We start from the raw sequence: 19,691 nt of genomic DNA on the forward strand, positions 1-19,691 counted from the left end.
CATGGTTTACCCTCAAAAAGGGTCTATAAAGTTTATTGGTAACATTACGATGCATCAGAAAGTGTTGCCGATTTGCGTAAATTTTGTTTTCTAGTAGTATTAGTATGTTTGTATGCACGTATTTAGCTGAAAGAAATATTCAACATAATTTTTTTTTCGCGTCTCAATGAAATGACAATTAAAATACGACTTCATTCATTCATAATATTTTATTACATCTACATCTCTACCTGGAAATATTACATAAAGATAATAATTAGGCGTAACTAGATTTATTTTTAATTTTAATAGCAGAAACACTGCTCAAGTTTTTGGTAGAAAACACTGAGAACGGTAATAAATAAAAGATAGATTTTCCTGAAATAAACAAGTAAGAGAAAAATAAAAGAGTTAACTAATACGTGCATCTTAATCTTAGTGTGAGAAAATAATTTAATCGGGTTTTGAAATTGTTTCAGTGTACTACAATAGAACAATGCCTTCTTGATACTCAACCAACCTATCTCCATTCCGTCGTTTCGATCTCATCTTCCTATCTACAATTGTACAAAATGTCTGCTGAGTCTGATATGGAATATTCAGACAACGATGGGGATGACTATGATTACTACGGAGAACAGGATGATTGTGATATGGAAGCGGTGGATCGTAGTAAGGCTGATCCCGAATATTTTTTGTACTCTTGTCACAAGGTAGAAGAAGTAGAGAAATTGTTAAACGAATCGATTGAATTGCTCAGCAATAGCCTTCAAATTACACCTTCACTCGCAAAGGTTTGTTCTTAAGTTATAAAATATAAGTTAGTGAAGAATAAATTCTGTAAATTTGTATAACTCATACAACAACTAACTGATCATACATGCCTTCTGTGAAAGTTAGCTGTTTATGTGTCCTTTTGATAAATCTATTTTGTTTGTAGGTAATGTTACACGCCTATGAATGGAATGCTCAAGAAATTATAAATAAGTATAAGAATAATGCAAATGAAGTGCTACTGTATAGTAGAGTGAAGCCCCGTGTGCCCTCCGTTCAAGCTGGTTCAAGCCGGACATCTTGTGCTGTCTGTGCTAACACCCCTGCTTTGACCAAATACAGTGCTCTGACTTGTGGACACTACTTTTGTAATGATTGCTGGGCCATGCATTTTGAGGTGCAAATTAAGCAAGGTAAATTCATGAACAATTTAATGTATTATTATAAAATTTATGTATGTCTGATGATTTATGCTCTTTAGGCAGGGCTGAGTTACCTACATAGTTTTAAACTAGTATTAAATGGTATTAATTACAACTGGCGAAGATTTAGGTACATTGTGTATTTTATTTATATTTAAAATTGAAATTTCTCATGACTAGCATTATGCTACATTGGACAACAACCAATTATAGTCTATTTTCTATAAATCCAAATCATAAGAAACGGCCACTACAGTGGTTTTTAACTAGCAAATTGCGTTTAGATAACTGATGGTCATAAGTAGTGAAGTCCATGAATGGTGGTCTTATCAAGCATCATCTTTGCTGTCCATTAATGGGTGCTGTGCTTAGCTAGACTGATGTCATTAATAAAATTGTCTTTAGTAACTGTTGGATAATTATTGAGCATAATGACACCGGTCTGATACAATGTACACTTTGCTGCTGTCAGGTGTCATTGGCAGTAATGGATGCTAACCAAAAGCGACTGATTGCCACCAAGCAAAAAAGTTGAAGTTGACTAATTCATCTGATCAGTTAATATTATTCAGAATTTCTCAACAGTTTATTATTTTCCTTGTTGTCCAGTTATCCACTTGACAGTCCGGGCCGCGCGACCATCATGCCTCCAACTGTCCGGTTTTTTTTTATCGACGGACGCGCCGTGCCGCGCGTTCACTACTTTCTAACAAAAACTATTAATAAATGCGAAATAATTACGACTTAACCGCCCGCCCTTTAAAAACACACAAGCACGCGCGGAATTCACAGGTCACTGCCAAAAAAAATTTATTTTATCTATAAGCAGTCTGCTGCTACTGCCATCTATATTTTTTAAGGCTGACAATTTAGCTAGGCTATATTTGTGCATCAATATATTTTGTAAATAATGCCAGGATTTTTTACTAAATGGCATTAAAATCAACTTTTCACTCTTCCACCCTTTGTAATACTAGAGTATCCGCGGACGGGTTGACGTATTTTGGTTTTGGATACCATGGTATTGTCGGACTGTCAAGTGGTTATAGACAAAATAAGTAAAAACCATCACAAAGGTAAAAATTGTGATTGTAATGCTGGGAATATTATTAATTTAAAAAAATATAAACAATTCTTTCAAATGCCCATTTAATAACTAAGTGTTGTTTCACTAATTTAACTTATTAGAATTGGGATGTACCAATTTTTGACAAAGTATAAATCGAAAACTGTTTGGAGAAATAGCCTTTGTAAAGCAATGACCTTCATTTGACCCCTGCAGTGTTCCGTCACAAAGGCAGTTCTAAAGCAGGTCTACTCTCTAAAGCAAATTGACAGTTTGAAATGTTGCTGTCCTGCTTATAGTAGCATAGAGCGACAAAGACAGAACTTTAATCACATTATGCGCACCCGGCTTTAAACAGTTGTCATTTATCATAAAGTCCGAAATGCATACGAGATTTCCAATGTATTTTTACAAATTAAATTATTAAATTACTATGTTACATGTAAATATAAAAGAATTTAAATATCAGATTTTAATAAAAAATATCTATTTACTATCACACCATTAAACAAACAGGAATAATCGAATCTAAAAGAAGAGAAATAAATAAAACTATTTGTCATGGTTCATTTAGGACCCTTAACCATGCTTGTATTATCGTCACATTGTAATGCCACAGATTATGTTAGGTACAACCTGAATTTTTCTAGGCAATGGAATGTGGCTGTCTCACTGACGTCATCCAGTGTATTTCGTAAAAAAATGTAAAAAGTTAAATACTCATCCAAATTAAAAATCGATGAAAATGATATCTTAAAATATCCTATTCTTCCCAGAAATAAAATAAAAACTATAGGTTTATTTTTTTTGGTGCATCCCAATTAGGACAATGGCGGTTGAACATTCAAGATATCAAAACAAAAAACACAACAAATACATTTATAAACACATTTACAAATAAAAAACTCTAGCTAGATTATCTGATGATACAAAGAAAATGAGCACTGAAAATCAGACATTTTAACCAACATGTTGGATGCCATCTTTGTTTCAGGTGTGTCAAACACTATTCAATGTATGGCGCAGGATTGTGAAGTGAGAGCCCCTGAAGACTTTGTGCTGTCACATGTTCCTAAGCCTGCATTACGTGAACGCTACCAGCAATTCATGTTCAAGGATCATGTCAAATCACATCCACAACTCAGGTTTTGTCCCGGTCCAAATTGCCAGGTACTCATGCCTATAATGATTTAATTTACTAAACAAAAAAATGTTTGGGGTTCCTTAACTGTTTTGGTGCCTTAGTAGGATCGGAAGACTAACTGTATGCATTGATGTGGGTATAGCATGGAATGATCTATCTATCCTATTCCTCCAAGAGTTAGATAACAGAAAAGTCCTTTATGATTTATTCTATGTCTGTCTAAAATACAATATGTCATTGTCGCGTTTGCCTAAAACACCAATTAATAATATTAGTAAAAAGATTAGTAAAGATGGTAGAATCTGGTTTTATTTTAGATTTTTCAGATTAGTCAAATTTTTTTTTCAGTGGATATTCCAAGCGTGGGTACGCGAGGGTGCCCGTCGCGTAGAATGCACTGGGTGCGAGCTACTCACTTGTTTCTCGTGCGGCGCCCCGCACCACGCGCCCACTGACTGTGCCACCATACGCCGCTGGCTCACCAAATGTGCTGATGACTCTGAAACGGCCAACTACATCAGTGCACACACAAAGGTATCATACTGTTTCCTCAATACCTTGTCTTTATCAGCAATATGTTTGTAGCAAGATTCAGATGAATTGATCGAGAACCTCGTGGTGCAGTTGCTAACAGACTTGCCGCGTATAGCCAGGAGATGCCGATTCGAATCCCGTTCGGCGCACCCAAAAAAACTGTTTCGTATTATTTTTATTCACTATAGCCTTGGGCAGTCTTTTACCTATTCTGCAAGTAGATTAAAAGAGTGGAAAAGAAATGAGAGTGCCACTATCTTAGGAACTGTTACAATTTTGACATAAAAGCTGTGGCAAAATTTCTTATGTATGTTTTGTATGATGTTGTTGTGAACAAATGTATTTTCATTCATTCTTTCTAAAATTTTAGTGCTTTTTTATCTGTCTACTTTTTTGTCTTACTCTAAATATACATATACTTCCCTATTGTGACTTCGTATACTTCGTTTTTTTTAGCACTGGAAAGAAGGTAAGCGATCTTGTCATGTCTTTTTATTGAATAACACTTGAAAAATAAGTCACAGCCAATATATAACAATTAGCAAGGATGTTATGTATGATCATTTATATTATTTTTAAGTAATATATATTTTTTTTTTTTAATCGTTTTTCTATAAAAAGACTTCAAGATTGTTTACCCTTTTTCTAAAGGTAGTAACTCTCCTTCGGGCAGTTAGGTAAAAAAAACGAAGTATAGGCTGAATCAATTACAATTAAAATAGACATTGATCAAACAGTAAGTATGGTTAACCTGATTTTCGAAGTTCTGACCAATCATAGTTTTTCTATTTTGTTTCAGGACTGTCCTAAGTGCCAGATATGCATAGAGAAGAACGGAGGTTGCAATCATATGCAATGTGGAGCTTGCAGGCATGACTTTTGTTGGGTCTGCCTGGGCGATTGGAAGGCTCATGGCTCCGAATATTATGAGTGCAGTCGTTATAAAGAAGATCCTAATTTAACCAATGACAGTCAACATGCACAGGTCTGTCATTAATTTAATTATTAATCCGGTGTTTACCACTTGACAAAGATGTAGGTCAGATTTTCATTGTTATTTTTCGTAATTTTTTTGCATAGGGGTGAATCAAAATCTGTTTTTATCCAACTGCCCAAAGGAGGGTTATGTTTTTTATGTATATATGGTTGTCAATTTATTTGGTCCTCTCTGCAGCCTAAATGGCTGGACTAAATTTTAACAAAATTTGAGGTATCATTAGATTAATAATTTCCCTAAAACATCCTATAAGCGCTGAATATTTATCTGCGGCCCTTTTTCTGTGTTGTTGTTCGTATTTTTGGAAGTTTTAGCTTTGCACTTTGAAGAAAACTTGACGTAACTCTGGGTGTACAAATTTGCGTACATTTTAAAAATTCAGTTAATTTGCAGGGTTTCTTAGTTATTTAAAATAATGTGGTTATATAAGAAACCAATTTTTTTCTGCTTTCAGGCTCGAGAAGCCCTGAAAAAGTATTTACATTACTATGAGAGATGGGAGAATCACGCACGATCTCTTAAGTTAGAGGAGCAGACTTTGGCAAGTCTCAAAAGCCGTATAAACCAAAAGGTAACAAAGCACAAGCTTCTTTATGGAAAACAATAATAATTGTAGTTTTTTTGTATTGGTTCCTGACATTCCCATGGACTTGCACCGGTGTTTGTCATATAATACAAATAAAGACTGATGTAATTTTTGGGAAAGTGATGTTCGATATTCTTATTTTCTTAATACATTTTTTCTATGGTTTTTAGGTGATGGCGGGTGAAGGGACGTGGATTGACTGGCAATACCTCTGGGACTCAGCAAGGCTTTTAAAACGTTGTAGATATACATTGCAATACACTTATCCTTTTGCTTATTATATGGAAGTCGGACCCAGAAAAGAACTTTTTGAATATCAGCAGGTATTTTCTTTTCTATTATCTTGTTATATAGCCGAATATCCAAAAACCAAGCATGTTGCAGAATAGTACTTGATTTTTGAATGATCCTTAAGAATTTCTCTTGTGCACCAGTTTATTTCTCAATAACCTATTAAATCCTTATTTCAGGCTCAGTTGGAGGCAGAAATTGAAAATCTATCATGGAAAGTAGAACGTGCAGAAACAACAGACCGAGGTGACTTAGAAAACCAAATGGATATCGCTGAGAAGAGACGTACAACACTACTCAAAGATTTCCTAGAATTTAACACAAATAGTGCTTCCAGCAGTAGTAAAGCATAGTTGAGTCATGTATAAAAAAATGCATTTTTTATTGGTAATTATGGTTAACTATGTATATGTAACAGCACCTTTGTATAATAATTTTGAGAGCTAGATTTTTTGTTCTGCCAAAGTATATTTATAAACATGAATTTGCAATAATATCTAAGTAATAACTGGCATCTTCTGTGGTTTTTATTTATCCCATATCCTTTATTTTAATACAACACTCTTTCAGTGGTATCCAAAAAGCCGCTTTCAACGTAAACGAGAGCGAATATCTATCTATCTAATACCTTTAAACGAGCAATTGTATATATATATAATATATGTGTGTGTGTGTGTGTGTGTATACAATCAGAATCTCTGAAACGGCTCCCACCCAACGATTTCGATGAAATTTGGTATGTGGGGGTTTTCGGGGATGACAAATCGATCTAGCCACAGAATATCTAGCTTGTTCTTGTCTCTGGCTATTATCGAGTTTTAGCCCGAGCAAAGCTCGGTCGCCCCGGTACTGTAATTTTAAATTACGTATCCCATGAAAAATTACGTTCACAAAGGTTGTAGTTACCGTTTCAATAATAAATAGGTATGAGAGCTATGTGGGCAAGAGGAAAAGGACATAACTGTTCACAGTACAATTATATTATAACCAAAAAACTTCTAAAACAACAGGATGCTAATACTATTAAAGCAAAACATTTTCAATTAGGTAGGTACAGTCACCAGCATTAATATCTGCCACAGCGGAGCTTGCAAAAATATCTGACACGTCGTTCCGGCCCCAGAAACTGAGTCGTATCAGATAGGTATTTATGCACGCCTATTGTGTCAGATATTGGTGCTGGTGATTGTAACTATTGTTTTTTAATGAAAATTAGCACTCTAAAGTTGAATATTTTGCAAACAAATCACTGAATCGCAAAATCGTTTTAAAAGACCTATCCAACGATACCCCACACCACAAGAATGGAAGAGAAAAAAAAAACACCCCCACTTTAAGTTTATGGGAGGTACTCGTAAGAAAATATTTTTTTATTTTTTTATTGTACCATTTTGTCGGCATAGTTTACATATATATTCGTGCTAAATTACAGCTTTCTGGCATTGATAGTCCCTGAGCAAAGCCACGGACGGACAGACAGATAGACAGACATGGCGAAACTAAGGGTTTAGTTTTTGCCATTTTGGCTACGAAACCCTAAAAACAGTTGACTTGACACTACTTGACAGTTGGCAACAAGTTGGCAACTTGGCACTAGTGGCACTACCAACCAACAAAAAAAAAACACTAAACACAGCACACGCAGGGTGTACTTAATGTACGACTTGTTATAATGCCGCTTAAATAATGCACGACCTGATAATCCGTGCTTATGTGCACGAATTATCATGTCGTGCATTATCACCACGTACCGAACTAGCAGGGAACCAATAATGTACGCGCAATAATGTACGACGTGATAATCCGAAGCATTATGTCTTCCGATTATCATGCCTTACGATTTCCGTGATTGAAATAAAAAAAATCCTAACGAAGGGCGAGAGCGGCGAGCGAGGCCGCCGCCTCACTCGCACTCCCTCACCCTTCAATCTAACCCGGCCCGGTCGGTTCTGCTCCGACTATATCGATCTCGCTCGCTGTGCTCGCTCGATCCGCGGTGAAAAATGTCTACATTCGAATGGATTGGATTCAGATTATCACGTCGTACATTATCACTACGTACATTACAGCGCGTGCAATATTTTGTACGCCCTGATAATGCGCGAACATGAAAATATAATGCTTCGGATTATCATGTCGTACATTATTGCGCATACATTACGAGTTGTACATTATTGTTTCCCCACACGCAGGCTCATGTCATGCATGTCATAGTCAAGTCATAGCATAGTCTGTGGGTGGGTCAGAGCCATACAAAATGGCTACCACGAATGACTCGAAGGCGCCTTTGCGCCAAGTAAAAAGAGTACAATTCGGTATAATTTCTCCAGATGAAATAGTGAGTGCTAAAATAAGTGTTATCATAAGCAATCTCAGGTTAATGGTTAAAAAAAAGAAGATAATATAGCTGTAAAATTGTACCATATGTATTTCGTCGTAGGTCACGCAGTTGTGCTTGTGTTGTATTGTAGTGTTATCTTATTATAATGTTTTCCTTGTTCAAGTAAATAAGATGAATTTATTGCTATAGTTATCCAGTTTGGGACTAATTTCAATTTAATATTAGTTATTGTTCAAATGTTGTGAAATGTGTTGAAATTATATAAAATATTAAGTATTTGCATGACACTACAGTAATGTGTAAATAAGTACACAATAAAATTTATTTTTTAGCGACGAATGTCAGTTACGGAGGGAGGCATCCGCTTCCCCGAGACAATGGAAGGCGGAAGGCCCAAATTGGGGGGTCTTATGGATCCTCGACAAGGGGTAATTGACAGAAGCTCCAGGTGCCAGACCTGTGCAGGCAACATGACTGAATGCCCGGGACATTTTGGTCACATCGACTTAGCTAAACCAGTATTTCACATTGGTTTCATAACAAAAACTATAAAAATATTAAGATGTGTATGTTTTTATTGTTCAAAACTGCTTGTCAGTCCGGTAAGTCTCTCCTTTGACACCACATTTCGTTTCTCATTCATTCATTTTAGTTAGTACTTTGCTAATTTTTATTAAACATCTTCCAGACAAATCCAAAGATAAAAGAAGTTGTAATGAAGTCAAAGGGGCAACCCCGGAAAAGGTTGACTTATGTATATGACTTATGTAAAGGAAAAAATATTTGTGAGGGAGGAGAAGATATGGATATTGGAAAAGAAGGTGAAGAAGCCAAGAAGGGCTCGGGTCATGGAGGATGTGGTCACTACCAGCCCTCTATAAGACGCCAGGGATTGGACCTCTCTGCGGAGTGGAAACATGTTAATGAAGACTCCCAGGAGAAAAAGATTATAATTACTGCGGAAAGAGTTTGGGAAATTCTTAAGCACATAACAGGTTTGTTACAAGGTTGCCTTGTCATTAATTGTCTTAGTTGTTTGCAATTTGCAATGGAAATATGCAGTGGTTTTCATTTGGTTATAGTGACTGTATGGCTATTCCAACAATACACCTAATTCCCTTAAATTTTGAGCATCCATATCCATACTAATAATATAAGTGAAAGTAATTCTGTCTGTCCAATTTGTAATTTGGAAGAAATTGGGAAAAGCAATAGTTTGAGACACTGGAAAGGACACATCGTGGATTTTATTGCAAAAAATTGCATAATTCCCAGGAATAGATATAAATGTAGTCTTCTGCAGGCAACAGCTAGTACTTTATAGTCATGAAATTTCACTTAGCTTTGTACTTGTACACCATTACACCAAAGTCTAGCAACTGTTTTTAAAGAATCATTATCAACTCAGTTAAAGTCAAAATATCTTTATTCAATGTAGAAACTTATGAATGTCAAAAAAACATCTACCACCGGTTCGGAAAAACCTCTGTTGAGAAAAATCTGTCAAGAAACTCAACAAGGTATATTTTTTTTAAACAGATTTTAATATTATTAAATGATATCTATACATCACAAGTATTTAACACAACTTTATTTTTAACACAGTAGGTTTGCTATTTGAAGGGTTTGCCATTGGGGATCGGAATTATTTCCAAATATCCCTGTCCATGATATAATCATTAACTTTATAATATGCCTTAGATATTAATGTCTTCTTGACAATATATCTGAATTTTGTGTCTGTTTCATTTGTAATATTTTTAGGAATTTTATTATAAAAACATATGCAATTTCCCAGAAACAACATTTTGGTTTTAGCCAGTCTGTAAGATGGAACTTTAAGCTTCCCTGTGTGTATAGGAGCCTTTGGCTTATTGATGTTAGTGGGAAAATTACATAATATGTTCTTCCTAACATACATGATTATTTCAAAAACATAAAGCGATGGCAGGGTAGGATACCCTACCCTGTTTCCTTAAAAAATGATCTTAAAGATTCATGCGTCTTCAAATTATAAATTGCTCTAATTGCTCTCTTTTGTAAGATAAAAATTTACTCAATGTCTGCAGTAAATCCCCATAAAATAAGGCTGTAGGAAATAATGCTATTAAAGTAAGCAAAATACACCAACTCTGCCATCTTCACATCGGTTAGCTGCCGTATTTTCCAAACTGCAAAAGCAGCAGAGCTCAATCTACCCGCGATTGCTGTGACGTGAGGTCCCCACTGTAGTTTAGAATAGAGTGTTATTCCTAAAATTAACTCCTTCTATCTCATTCTTATGTAATCATAGTTATATTATGTACAATTTAGTTGAGTCTATAAAGATATCTTATCTTTTGTTTACATTCACAAATGGTACCCTGGTACCTTTGCTTATTACAAACATAGGCTACATGTGACCCTGGCAATTGGGCAAAATAAGGTTCACATATTTCCAGTCAACTATCTGATCATTTCAAAATTCAACCTAAGTTCTAGTTACAAGGCAAAGTCTGTGTGTTAACTGTTCTTTAATTTGTAGCAGATGTCTCATAGACACTGGTTTACTGTTAAAGAAAAAGGGATCTATACCTTATAATGACATTTGGATGTTAAAACATTATTGTTATGGTCTTTTTGTGTTTGTTATAATTTAAATAATTATTTGTATCTTTATGTCTAGACATTTTGTCACCAAGATCTTACAATAGGGTAAAGGAGTAGGTATCCATATAATAGTACAAAAACTTAGTCTGCTGTTGTTCTACCAAATAATTGATTGACTCATTAGTTACCTATCAACATACCTAATGATTAATGATTCAATGATTCATGAATACCTGTACCAATATAAATAACATATTTAAATGGTCATTATCTTTCATTAACTGAGCTCAAAAGTTATTCTAAATAATTTGTGGATAAACTAGATATATCTTCTTGTGGAATTGTATCAACTAAGTGGACTAAGTAAAAAGATTATATGACTTTATGGGTATTCAAAGATAGAAGTATTAAGATTTTTTTGTTATTCTTAGAAACAATTTTATTCATGCAAACTAGTAAGATTGTTTAAACTACCCTATTGTGATTTTGTCAACATAAGCTGATCTTTATAACAAATAATTCTTTTAAAAGAAATCGATTGGAACCTCCCTTATTATGCTTTCTTTGGAATTTTACACACATGTTTATTAAATTTTTTTTTTTTTATTCGACTGGATGACAAACGAGCTAAATGACCATTTAGCCTTTACCTTGGTTTAGGTTCTTATAGACAAGGATAATGGCTCTTTCACTTACCAATAAGTTTTATTTTAATTAACTAATGCAGTTTTAATAGTGCTTAATTATGGTAGGTAATTTTAATTTTTAGCATCATTTTATTTTTATTACAGATGAAGAATCATTCATTCTGGGCATGGACCCGAAGTTCGCAAGGCCCGATTGGATGATAGTCACAGTGCTACCTGTGCCTCCTCTGTCGGTACGACCTGCTGTAGTCATGTTTGGAGCAGCAAAGAATCAAGATGATTTGACTCACAAACTTGCCGATATAATCAAAGCAAACAATGAATTAATGAGAAATGAACAGTCTGGAGCTGCTGCTCACGTTCTGGCTGACAACATTCGAATGCTACAGTTCCATGTAGCCACTTTTGTAGACAATGATATGCCAGGAATGCCTAAGTAAGTTACAGTTTATTACAATACATTGTTGAAATTCAGACCATTGCTTGGTAAGGTTAACCATGTTACAATACAACAAAAAAAAGAGATGAAGGTCACCTACTAGAACAAAACATTCTGTATCTAGTAGTCACGCAATAATTGCTCAAAAAATAAAAAATAATGACACAACAAATTTGTTACTGGCATGTATTATTATACAAATATTGCTTTGTTATTTCCAGAGCCATGCAAAAATCAGGGAAACCTCTTAAGGCTATTAAAGCAAGATTAAAAGGAAAAGAAGGCAGAATCAGAGGAAACCTCATGGGAAAACGTGTCGATTTCTCAGCACGTACTGTCATTACGCCCGACCCCAACTTACGTATTGATCAAGTAGGAGTACCCAGATCTATTGCACAAAATTTGACATTCCCGGAACTAGTAACACCATTCAACATTGATAGAATGCAAGAGCTGGTGCGGCGCGGAAATGCCCAATATCCGGGTGCTAAATATATAGTTCGTGATAATGGAGAGAGGATAGACTTAAGATTCCATCCTAAACCATCAGATTTGCATTTACAATATGGATACAAAGTCGAGCGACATCTGAGAGATGATGATTTAGTTATATTCAATCGTCAGCCCACACTGCACAAAATGAGTATGATGGGCCACAGGGTAAAGGTTTTGCCATGGTCTACTTTCCGTATGAATTTGAGTTGCACTTCACCATACAATGCTGACTTTGACGGTGATGAAATGAACTTGCATGTGCCCCAGTCAATGGAGACACGTGCAGAGGTAGAAAATATCCATATAACACCGCGACAAATTATTACACCACAAGCTAACAAACCCGTCATGGGTATTGTACAGGATACACTAACTGCTGTAAGAAAAATGACGAAGCGAGACGTGTTCTTAACAAAAGAGCAAGTTATGAACCTGCTTATGTTTTTACCCACATGGGATGGTAAGATTCCACAGCCGTGCATTTTGAAACCGCAACCTTTATGGACTGGCAAGCAGATATTCACATTGATCATACCTGGCAATGTAAACATGATTCGCAGTCACTCCACTCACCCTGATGAAGAAGATGATGGTCCCTACAAATGGATTTCACCTGGAGATACAAAAGTAGTAGTAGAGCATGGAGAGCTCCTTATGGGTATATTGTGTAAAGCGTCTTTGGGTGCTTCAGCAGGTTCCCTGCTGCATATCTGTATGTTGGAGTTGGGCCATGAAACTGCTGGTCGATTTTATGGTAATATTCAAACTGTTATCAACAACTGGCTGTTGCTAGAAGGACATTCCATTGGTATTGGAGACACCATTGCTGATCCGCAAACATACCAAGAAATTCAGCGTGCCATTGTCAAAGCCAAAGATGATGTCATAGAAGTTATTCAAAAAGCTCACAATATGGAGTTGGAGCCGACACCTGGTAATACACTGAGACAAACATTCGAAAATCAAGTAAATCGTATTCTTAACGACGCTCGTGACAAGACTGGTGGATCTGCCAAGAAGTCACTGACTGAGTATAACAACCTAAAGGCTATGGTGGTGTCAGGTTCTAAAGGATCAAACATCAATATTTCCCAGGTTATTGCTTGTGTGGGACAACAAAACGTTGAGGGTAAACGAATTCCGTTTGGGTTCCGTAAAAGAACTTTGCCACACTTTATCAAGGATGATTATGGTCCTGAGTCAAGAGGCTTTGTAGAAAATTCATATCTTGCCGGCCTTACACCCTCAGAGTTCTATTTTCACGCTATGGGTGGTCGCGAAGGTCTCATTGATACTGCTGTAAAAACTGCTGAAACTGGATACATCCAACGTCGTCTTATAAAGGCTATGGAGTCTGTAATGGTCCATTATGACGGCACTGTTCGTAACTCAGTTGGTCAACTCATTCAGTTGAGATATGGTGAAGATGGTTTAGCTGGAGAAACTGTAGAGTTCCAGAATCTACCAACAGTAAAGCTGTCTAACAAGGCCTTTGAAAAGAAATTTAAATTTGACCCCTCAAACGAAAGATATCTTAAGAGAATTTTCAATGAAGAAATCATAAAAGAGCTCACTGAGTCTGGATATGTCATTGCTGATCTGGAAAGCGAATGGGAACAGTTAACCAAGGACAGGGAAGTGTTACGTCAAATTTTCCCCAGTGGCGAATCAAAGGTTGTATTGCCATGCAATTTCAAGAGGATGATCTGGAATGTACAAAAAATTTTCCACATTAACAAGCGAATGCCAACTGATCTCAGCCCCATTAAGGTTATTCAAGGCGTAAAGGACCTTCTGAAGAAATGTGTCATTGTAGCTGGCGAAGATCGTCTATCTAAACAAGCTAACGAAAACGCAACATTGCTTTTCCAATGCTTAGTAAGATCTACGCTTTGTACTAAGTTTGTTTCGGAGGAATATAGACTGTCTAGTGAAGCGTTCGAGTGGTTGATTGGAGAAATCGAGACTCGATTCCAGCAGGCCCAAGTAAATCCTGGAGAGATGGTGGGGGCGCTGGCTGCGCAATCTCTTGGAGAGCCCGCTACGCAGATGACACTGAATACTTTCCACTTTGCTGGGGTATCATCCAAAAATGTAACTCTGGGTGTACCACGTCTGAAAGAAATTATTAACATTTCTAAGAAACCGAAAGCTCCTTCTCTAACAGTGTTTTTAACTGGTGGCGCTGCTCGAGATGCTGAGAAAGCTAAAAATGTACTCTGCAGACTGGAACATACAACATTGCGCAAAGTAACTGCAAACACGGCAATCTACTACGATCCTGATCCTCAAAATACAGTTATTGCCGAAGATCAAGAATTCGTAAATGTCTACTACGAAATGCCGGACTTCGATCCAACAAAAATTTCGCCTTGGCTTTTACGTATCGAGTTAGATCGTAAGAGAATGACAGACAAGAAACTGACTATGGAGCAGATTGCCGAGAAAATAAATGCTGGATTTGGAGACGATCTAAATTGTATTTTCAATGACGACAACGCCGAGAAGCTTGTGTTGCGTATAAGAATTATGAACAATGAAGAAAGCAAATTCCAAGACAATGATGAAGAGACAGTCGATAAAATGGAGGATGATATGTTCTTGAGATGTATTGAGGCTAATATGTTGTCGGACATGACGCTCCAGGGTATTGAAGCTATTGCAAAGGTGTACATGCATTTGCCTCAGACAGAGGCAAAGAAACGTATTATTATAACCGAACAAGGAGAGTTCAAGGCCATTGCTGAATGGTTGTTGGAAACTGACGGTACTTCACTCATGAAAGTATTGTCTGAGCGAGATGTCGATCCAATCCGAACATTCAGTAACGACATCTGCGAAATATTCCAGGTATTGGGAATTGAGGCTGTGCGTAAATCTGTGGAAAAAGAAATGAACGCTGTATTGCAGTTCTACGGTCTGTACGTAAACTACCGACATCTTGCCTTGCTTTGCGACGTTATGACGGCTAAAGGTCATCTTATGGCCATCACTCGTCATGGCATCAACAGGCAGGACACTGGTGCGCTTATGAGATGTTCCTTCGAAGAAACGGTTGATGTGCTATTAGATGCCGCCAGCCACGCTGAAGTTGATCCAATGAGAGGAGTCTCAGAAAACATTATTATGGGACAATTGCCAAGAATGGGCACAGGTAAGATAAAATTTTGGAAATCGAGTTTTACTTAAAATCACACAAGTCTTAATGAAAGTTTGACGTTATGTTTTCTTTTAGGTTGCTTTGATTTGCTACTTGATGCCGAGAAATGTAAGCACGGAATGGAAATGGGAGGCCTGGGAGTGGGTATGGGCGTCGGCGGAGGCATGTACTTCGGTGTTGGAACACCATCTATGACACCGCTAATGACGCCGTGGTCCACACAAAACACTCCTGGATACGGCAGCAGCGTCTGGTCCCCTGGACAAGGTATGTTACATACTATTGCATACTATTACTATTGCACTGGACATAGGCAATTGCTTGTTCATTATTAATTATTGACATACCACCTCATCAATCAAAAATTAATTATCGAAGTCGGTTAACATAGTCAAAATATTATAGCTGAATACAGAACAGATAATTACGTCAAACTGAGAACCTCTTTTTTTGAAGAAACTTAAAAAGGAATCTAGTGAAATTCCAGTACCAATACTTGATTATCATAAATTAGTTTCTTGTATGCAAGTACTGCTTTACCTCAGTTCATTTATCTATGTCTTTTTTCTAGTAATAATTTCCTTGTAAAACTGATTGTAATCACACGAATTTGTTTCAGTTGGAAGCATTATGACGCCTGGTGGGCCGTCATTCTCACCGTCCGGCGCCTCCGACGCTTCAGGCTTGTCGCCAGCTTACAGTGCGTGGTCGCCGCAGCCTGGCTCCCCTGGTTCTCCCGGGCCCCCGCTATCGCCTTATGCATCACCTGCCGGAGCGTCCCCATCTTACTCCCCCACTAGCCCCGTCTACGCCGCGGCATCTCCAAGTCTCACTCCCGCGTCTCCTCACTACTCCCCAACAAGCCCCTCGTACTCCCCTACTTCACCAAATTATTCCCCGACCTCGCCTATGTACTCCCCAGCTTCTCCAAGCTATTCGCCCACGTCTCCTGGGTACTCGCCGACCTCGCCCTCTTATTCGCCCACGTCGCCCAGTTACTCCCCGACTTCACCGAGTTATTCACCGACAAGCCCAGCGTACTCGCCCACTTCACCAAGCTACTCGCCAACATCGCCCAGCTACTCTCCTACTAGTCCATCATATTCACCAACGAGTCCGTCGTACTCTCCTACTAGCCCTGCGTACTCGCCTGCGTCTCCGGGCTACTCACCTTCATCCCCGAGCTATTCGCCAACAAGTCCCGTTTACAGTCCTGCGTCACCAAGCTATTCTCCTTCATCGCCGAACTACACGCCAACTTCTCCTGCTTATTCCCCTACAAGCCCTTCCTACTCTCCAACGTCGCCGGCATATTCGCCGACTTCACCGAGTTACTCACCTTCATCACCGAAATATTCGCCGACGTCACCCAATTACTCCCCGACATCGCCTTCAGTCGGCGGAGGCAGTCCTACATATTCTCCAACTAGCCCTCAATATTCCCCGACAAGCCCTCAATATTCGCCAGCCAGTCCGGCGTACTCTTCGTCGTCGCCTCAGCATCCGGGTAGCACGCACTACTCACCATCTTCTCCGAATTACTCCCCGTCGTCTCCGAACTACTCGCCGTCTTCGCCGGGCTACTCTCCGTCGTCGACCAAATACTCACCGACGTCGCCGACGTACACCGCGACGTCTCCCAACTACTCCCCGTCGTCACCCGCCTACTCACCTTCTTCCGCTGGCCCAACCACCTACTCGCCAACCTCACCAAATTACTCGCCCACTTCACCATCTTACAATGAAGATGACGATTAGATTTAAGTACATATTCCTTATATTGATTAAATTTTTATATTAATATAAAAGTAATGTTTTCTTCGTTTTATTTGCATAGCAATGCACGTTGCACTCACTGCATTGTCGATTAGATTGTTCGAGTAAATCGGTGTTTTCAAAAGTAAGTGTTCTCCCTTTTTTCAATTTTAGAAATATATGGTTTTTTCCTACTCAGTATCAAGAGCACATCGATTCCGATAGGTATACTCAGCGGCACAAAATATGGCCCACCTTTCATACAAAATTATCTATTACTGCATACATTTGAGGGCCAGATTTTTTGCCGCTCAGTATAGTTAAAAAAAAAACCAGTAAAATTTACAGTTTTGTAACGGTTTTTTTTCATACACTTAGTATGGGCGTGCAAAAGTGACTCATAAAATGTTGGAAGAACAGGTACATTTTTTTAAACGCCCAAATATTGAATTTAGATTAGATTAAGTAAGACTGTTTTTTGTGTAAGAGATAATAAATTTGTGTTAAAGTTATTATGTGTAAATAAAGAGTAAAAATGATAATGGAGTATTTTATTTCGTCGAGATTTTGCTTGATATGCTCAGCGGCCTATCAGCGTCACAAAATTTGGCCAACTCTATACTTGGTTTGGATAGGTATTTAATTAAATGTAAACAAAACAACGTCAATTGGTGTCTTAAATATTGAAATTCCCCCATTAGACTATTTAAAAAATTACATTTCTGCATACAGTCTTTGTATTACAATGATAGATAAGTAAAATGTTTAAAATCCTTGAATGTACCAAATTTGGCAGCTGAAGTTTGTTTACATTTAGTTTTTTTTTTTATTCGACTGGATGGCAAACGAGCAAGTGGGTCTCCTGATGGTAAAAGATCACCACCGCCCATAAACATCTGAAACACCAGGGGTATCGCAGACGCGTTGCCAACCTAGAGGCCCAAGATGAGATACCTCAAGTGCCAGTAATTTCACCGGCTGTCTTACTCTCCACGCCGAAACACAACAGTGCAAGCACTGCTGCTTCACGGCAGGATTAGCGAGCAAGATGGTGGTAGCAATCCGGGCGGACCTTGCACAAGGTCCTACCACCTGCAAAAGTTAAACACTTCTCCAAACCAAGTATACATAAAAAATTAAGTACCTATTATAGCATACATTTGCGGGCCTGATTTTTTGCCGCTCAGTATAGAAAGAAATTCATATTTTGTACGTAAAAATTTATTAAAATCAACATAGTTATTATAAAATTAATGAATGGACAAGTTTTAGATTAGTTTTGACGCTATAGGCCGAACAAATAATTACATAATTATATATTTTTAATACCTTTAAGCTTACAGCAAGACATTTTTAAGTTGCCTTAACAAATACTTACATGGAATTATTACAACAAATAAAATAGCGTTACCTACCTCTATTAATTTTACTATGATAATATAAACGAAATAAACTTTTTATTAAAAACATCCATTGTAATACATACTACTGAAAAGATTATCTACGCTAGCTAGTTGACGTTTAATGAATAAATATGATTATAAGAAAGGATTTGTTTTTGACATTAAAATACTGAAGAAGTACAGAGAATTATAATATGGCAAATGAATATTTATCTAATCTAAGACAATAAAATTGTCCCTTTTTTCTTTTGACCAGGATCGTTTTATTTCATCGTTTCTGTTGTAAGTACTGCTAAATAATGATAATTAATACAATAACCGACCAAAGCGTGTCGCCCAAAATAGGGTTCCGTAGCCATTACGAAAGAATTAAGTAATATTTTGCTAAGGATTTCGTATTTTATACGGAATCTTCCAAGTTTATTTTGTACCTTAGGCTGCTATTTAAGAGTAAAACTACTAATAATTCTCAAGCAAACTTAGTCGTTATAGTTTTCCTTGAAAGTTTGATATACTTTACTACCATCCTGAATTTTTTCACATTTTTCCACCCACCGGTTTAGATTTTAGAGGGGGGAGGGACGCTCGATTTTAATGAAAATTTGCACTTTAAAGTTGAATATTTCGCAAAAAAATCAATGAATCGCAAAATCGTCTTAGCAAACCCCTAATTTAAAAGACCTATCCAACTATACCCCACTATAGGGTTGGATGAGAAAAAAAAATCACCCCCACTTTACGTCTATGGGAGGTGCCCAAAAAAATTTTTTTTAATTTTTTTTGATTGTACCTTTTTGTCGGCATAGTTTACATACTCGTATATATCGGTGCAATATTACAGCTTTCTAGCATTGATAGTCCCTGAGCAAAGCCGCGGACGGTCGGACAGACAGACAGACAGACATGGCAAAACTATAAGGGTTCCGTTTTTGCCATTTTGGCTCCGGAACCCTAAAAAACCAACAACGCACAGGAAGATTATGTATAATAATAAATGAATAACAGAAAACAAGAAACCGTGTACGATATTTTTAAATAGGTAATTCTCAGTTCTCATATTTCGTAGAGA

General features: G+C 37.3%; 2 protein-coding genes across 2 annotated transcripts; both read left to right on the forward strand.

Annotated features, from left to right (window-relative positions):
* Positions 1–282: 282 nt before the first annotated feature.
* ari-2 (E3 ubiquitin-protein ligase ari-2) lies at positions 283–6,307 on the forward strand. The gene is made up of 9 exons (XM_074101139.1): positions 283–370; positions 459–773; positions 920–1,166; positions 3,236–3,411; positions 3,734–3,919; positions 4,719–4,904; positions 5,371–5,487; positions 5,673–5,825; positions 5,973–6,307. The coding sequence occupies exons 2-9, from the start codon at positions 552–554 to the stop codon at positions 6,144–6,146; spliced, it is 1,461 nt and encodes a 486-aa protein (XP_073957240.1). The 5' UTR covers positions 283–370; positions 459–551; the 3' UTR covers positions 6,147–6,307.
* A 1,700-nt stretch (positions 6,308–8,007) lies between these two features.
* Polr2A (RNA polymerase II subunit RpII215) lies at positions 8,008–17,761 on the forward strand. Its single transcript, XM_074101140.1, has 7 exons — positions 8,008–8,131; positions 8,467–8,736; positions 8,823–9,129; positions 11,515–11,806; positions 12,031–15,458; positions 15,540–15,731; positions 16,084–17,761. Exons 1-7 carry the CDS (start codon positions 8,051–8,053, stop codon positions 17,220–17,222), a joined length of 5,709 nt encoding a protein of 1,902 aa, XP_073957241.1. The 5' UTR covers positions 8,008–8,050; the 3' UTR covers positions 17,223–17,761.
* Positions 17,762–19,691: the final 1,930 nt, after the last annotated feature.

This window comes from Choristoneura fumiferana, chromosome 18 (assembly GCF_025370935.1).
Source record: "Choristoneura fumiferana chromosome 18, NRCan_CFum_1, whole genome shotgun sequence".
Taxonomy (NCBI): Eukaryota; Metazoa; Arthropoda; class Insecta; order Lepidoptera; family Tortricidae; genus Choristoneura; species Choristoneura fumiferana.

Bases quoted from the DNA above. Each gene is read 5' to 3' on its own strand.
- ari-2 (XM_074101139.1), top strand. From the start codon at position 552: ATGTCTGCTGAGTCTGATATGGAATATTCAGACAACGATGGGGATGAC. The intron at 774-919 runs GTTTGTTCTTAA...TTTTGTTTGTAG, and splicing joins TTACACCTTCACTCGCAAAG to GTAATGTTACACGCCTATGA. The intron at 5,488-5,672 runs GTAACAAAGCAC...TATGGTTTTTAG, and splicing joins AAAGCCGTATAAACCAAAAG to GTGATGGCGGGTGAAGGGAC.
- Polr2A (XM_074101140.1), top strand. From the start codon at position 8,051: ATGGCTACCACGAATGACTCGAAGGCGCCTTTGCGCCAAGTAAAAAGA. The intron at 8,737-8,822 runs GTAAGTCTCTCC...AACATCTTCCAG, and splicing joins CAAAACTGCTTGTCAGTCCG to ACAAATCCAAAGATAAAAGA. The intron at 9,130-11,514 runs GTTTGTTACAAG...TTTTTATTACAG, and splicing joins AATTCTTAAGCACATAACAG to ATGAAGAATCATTCATTCTG.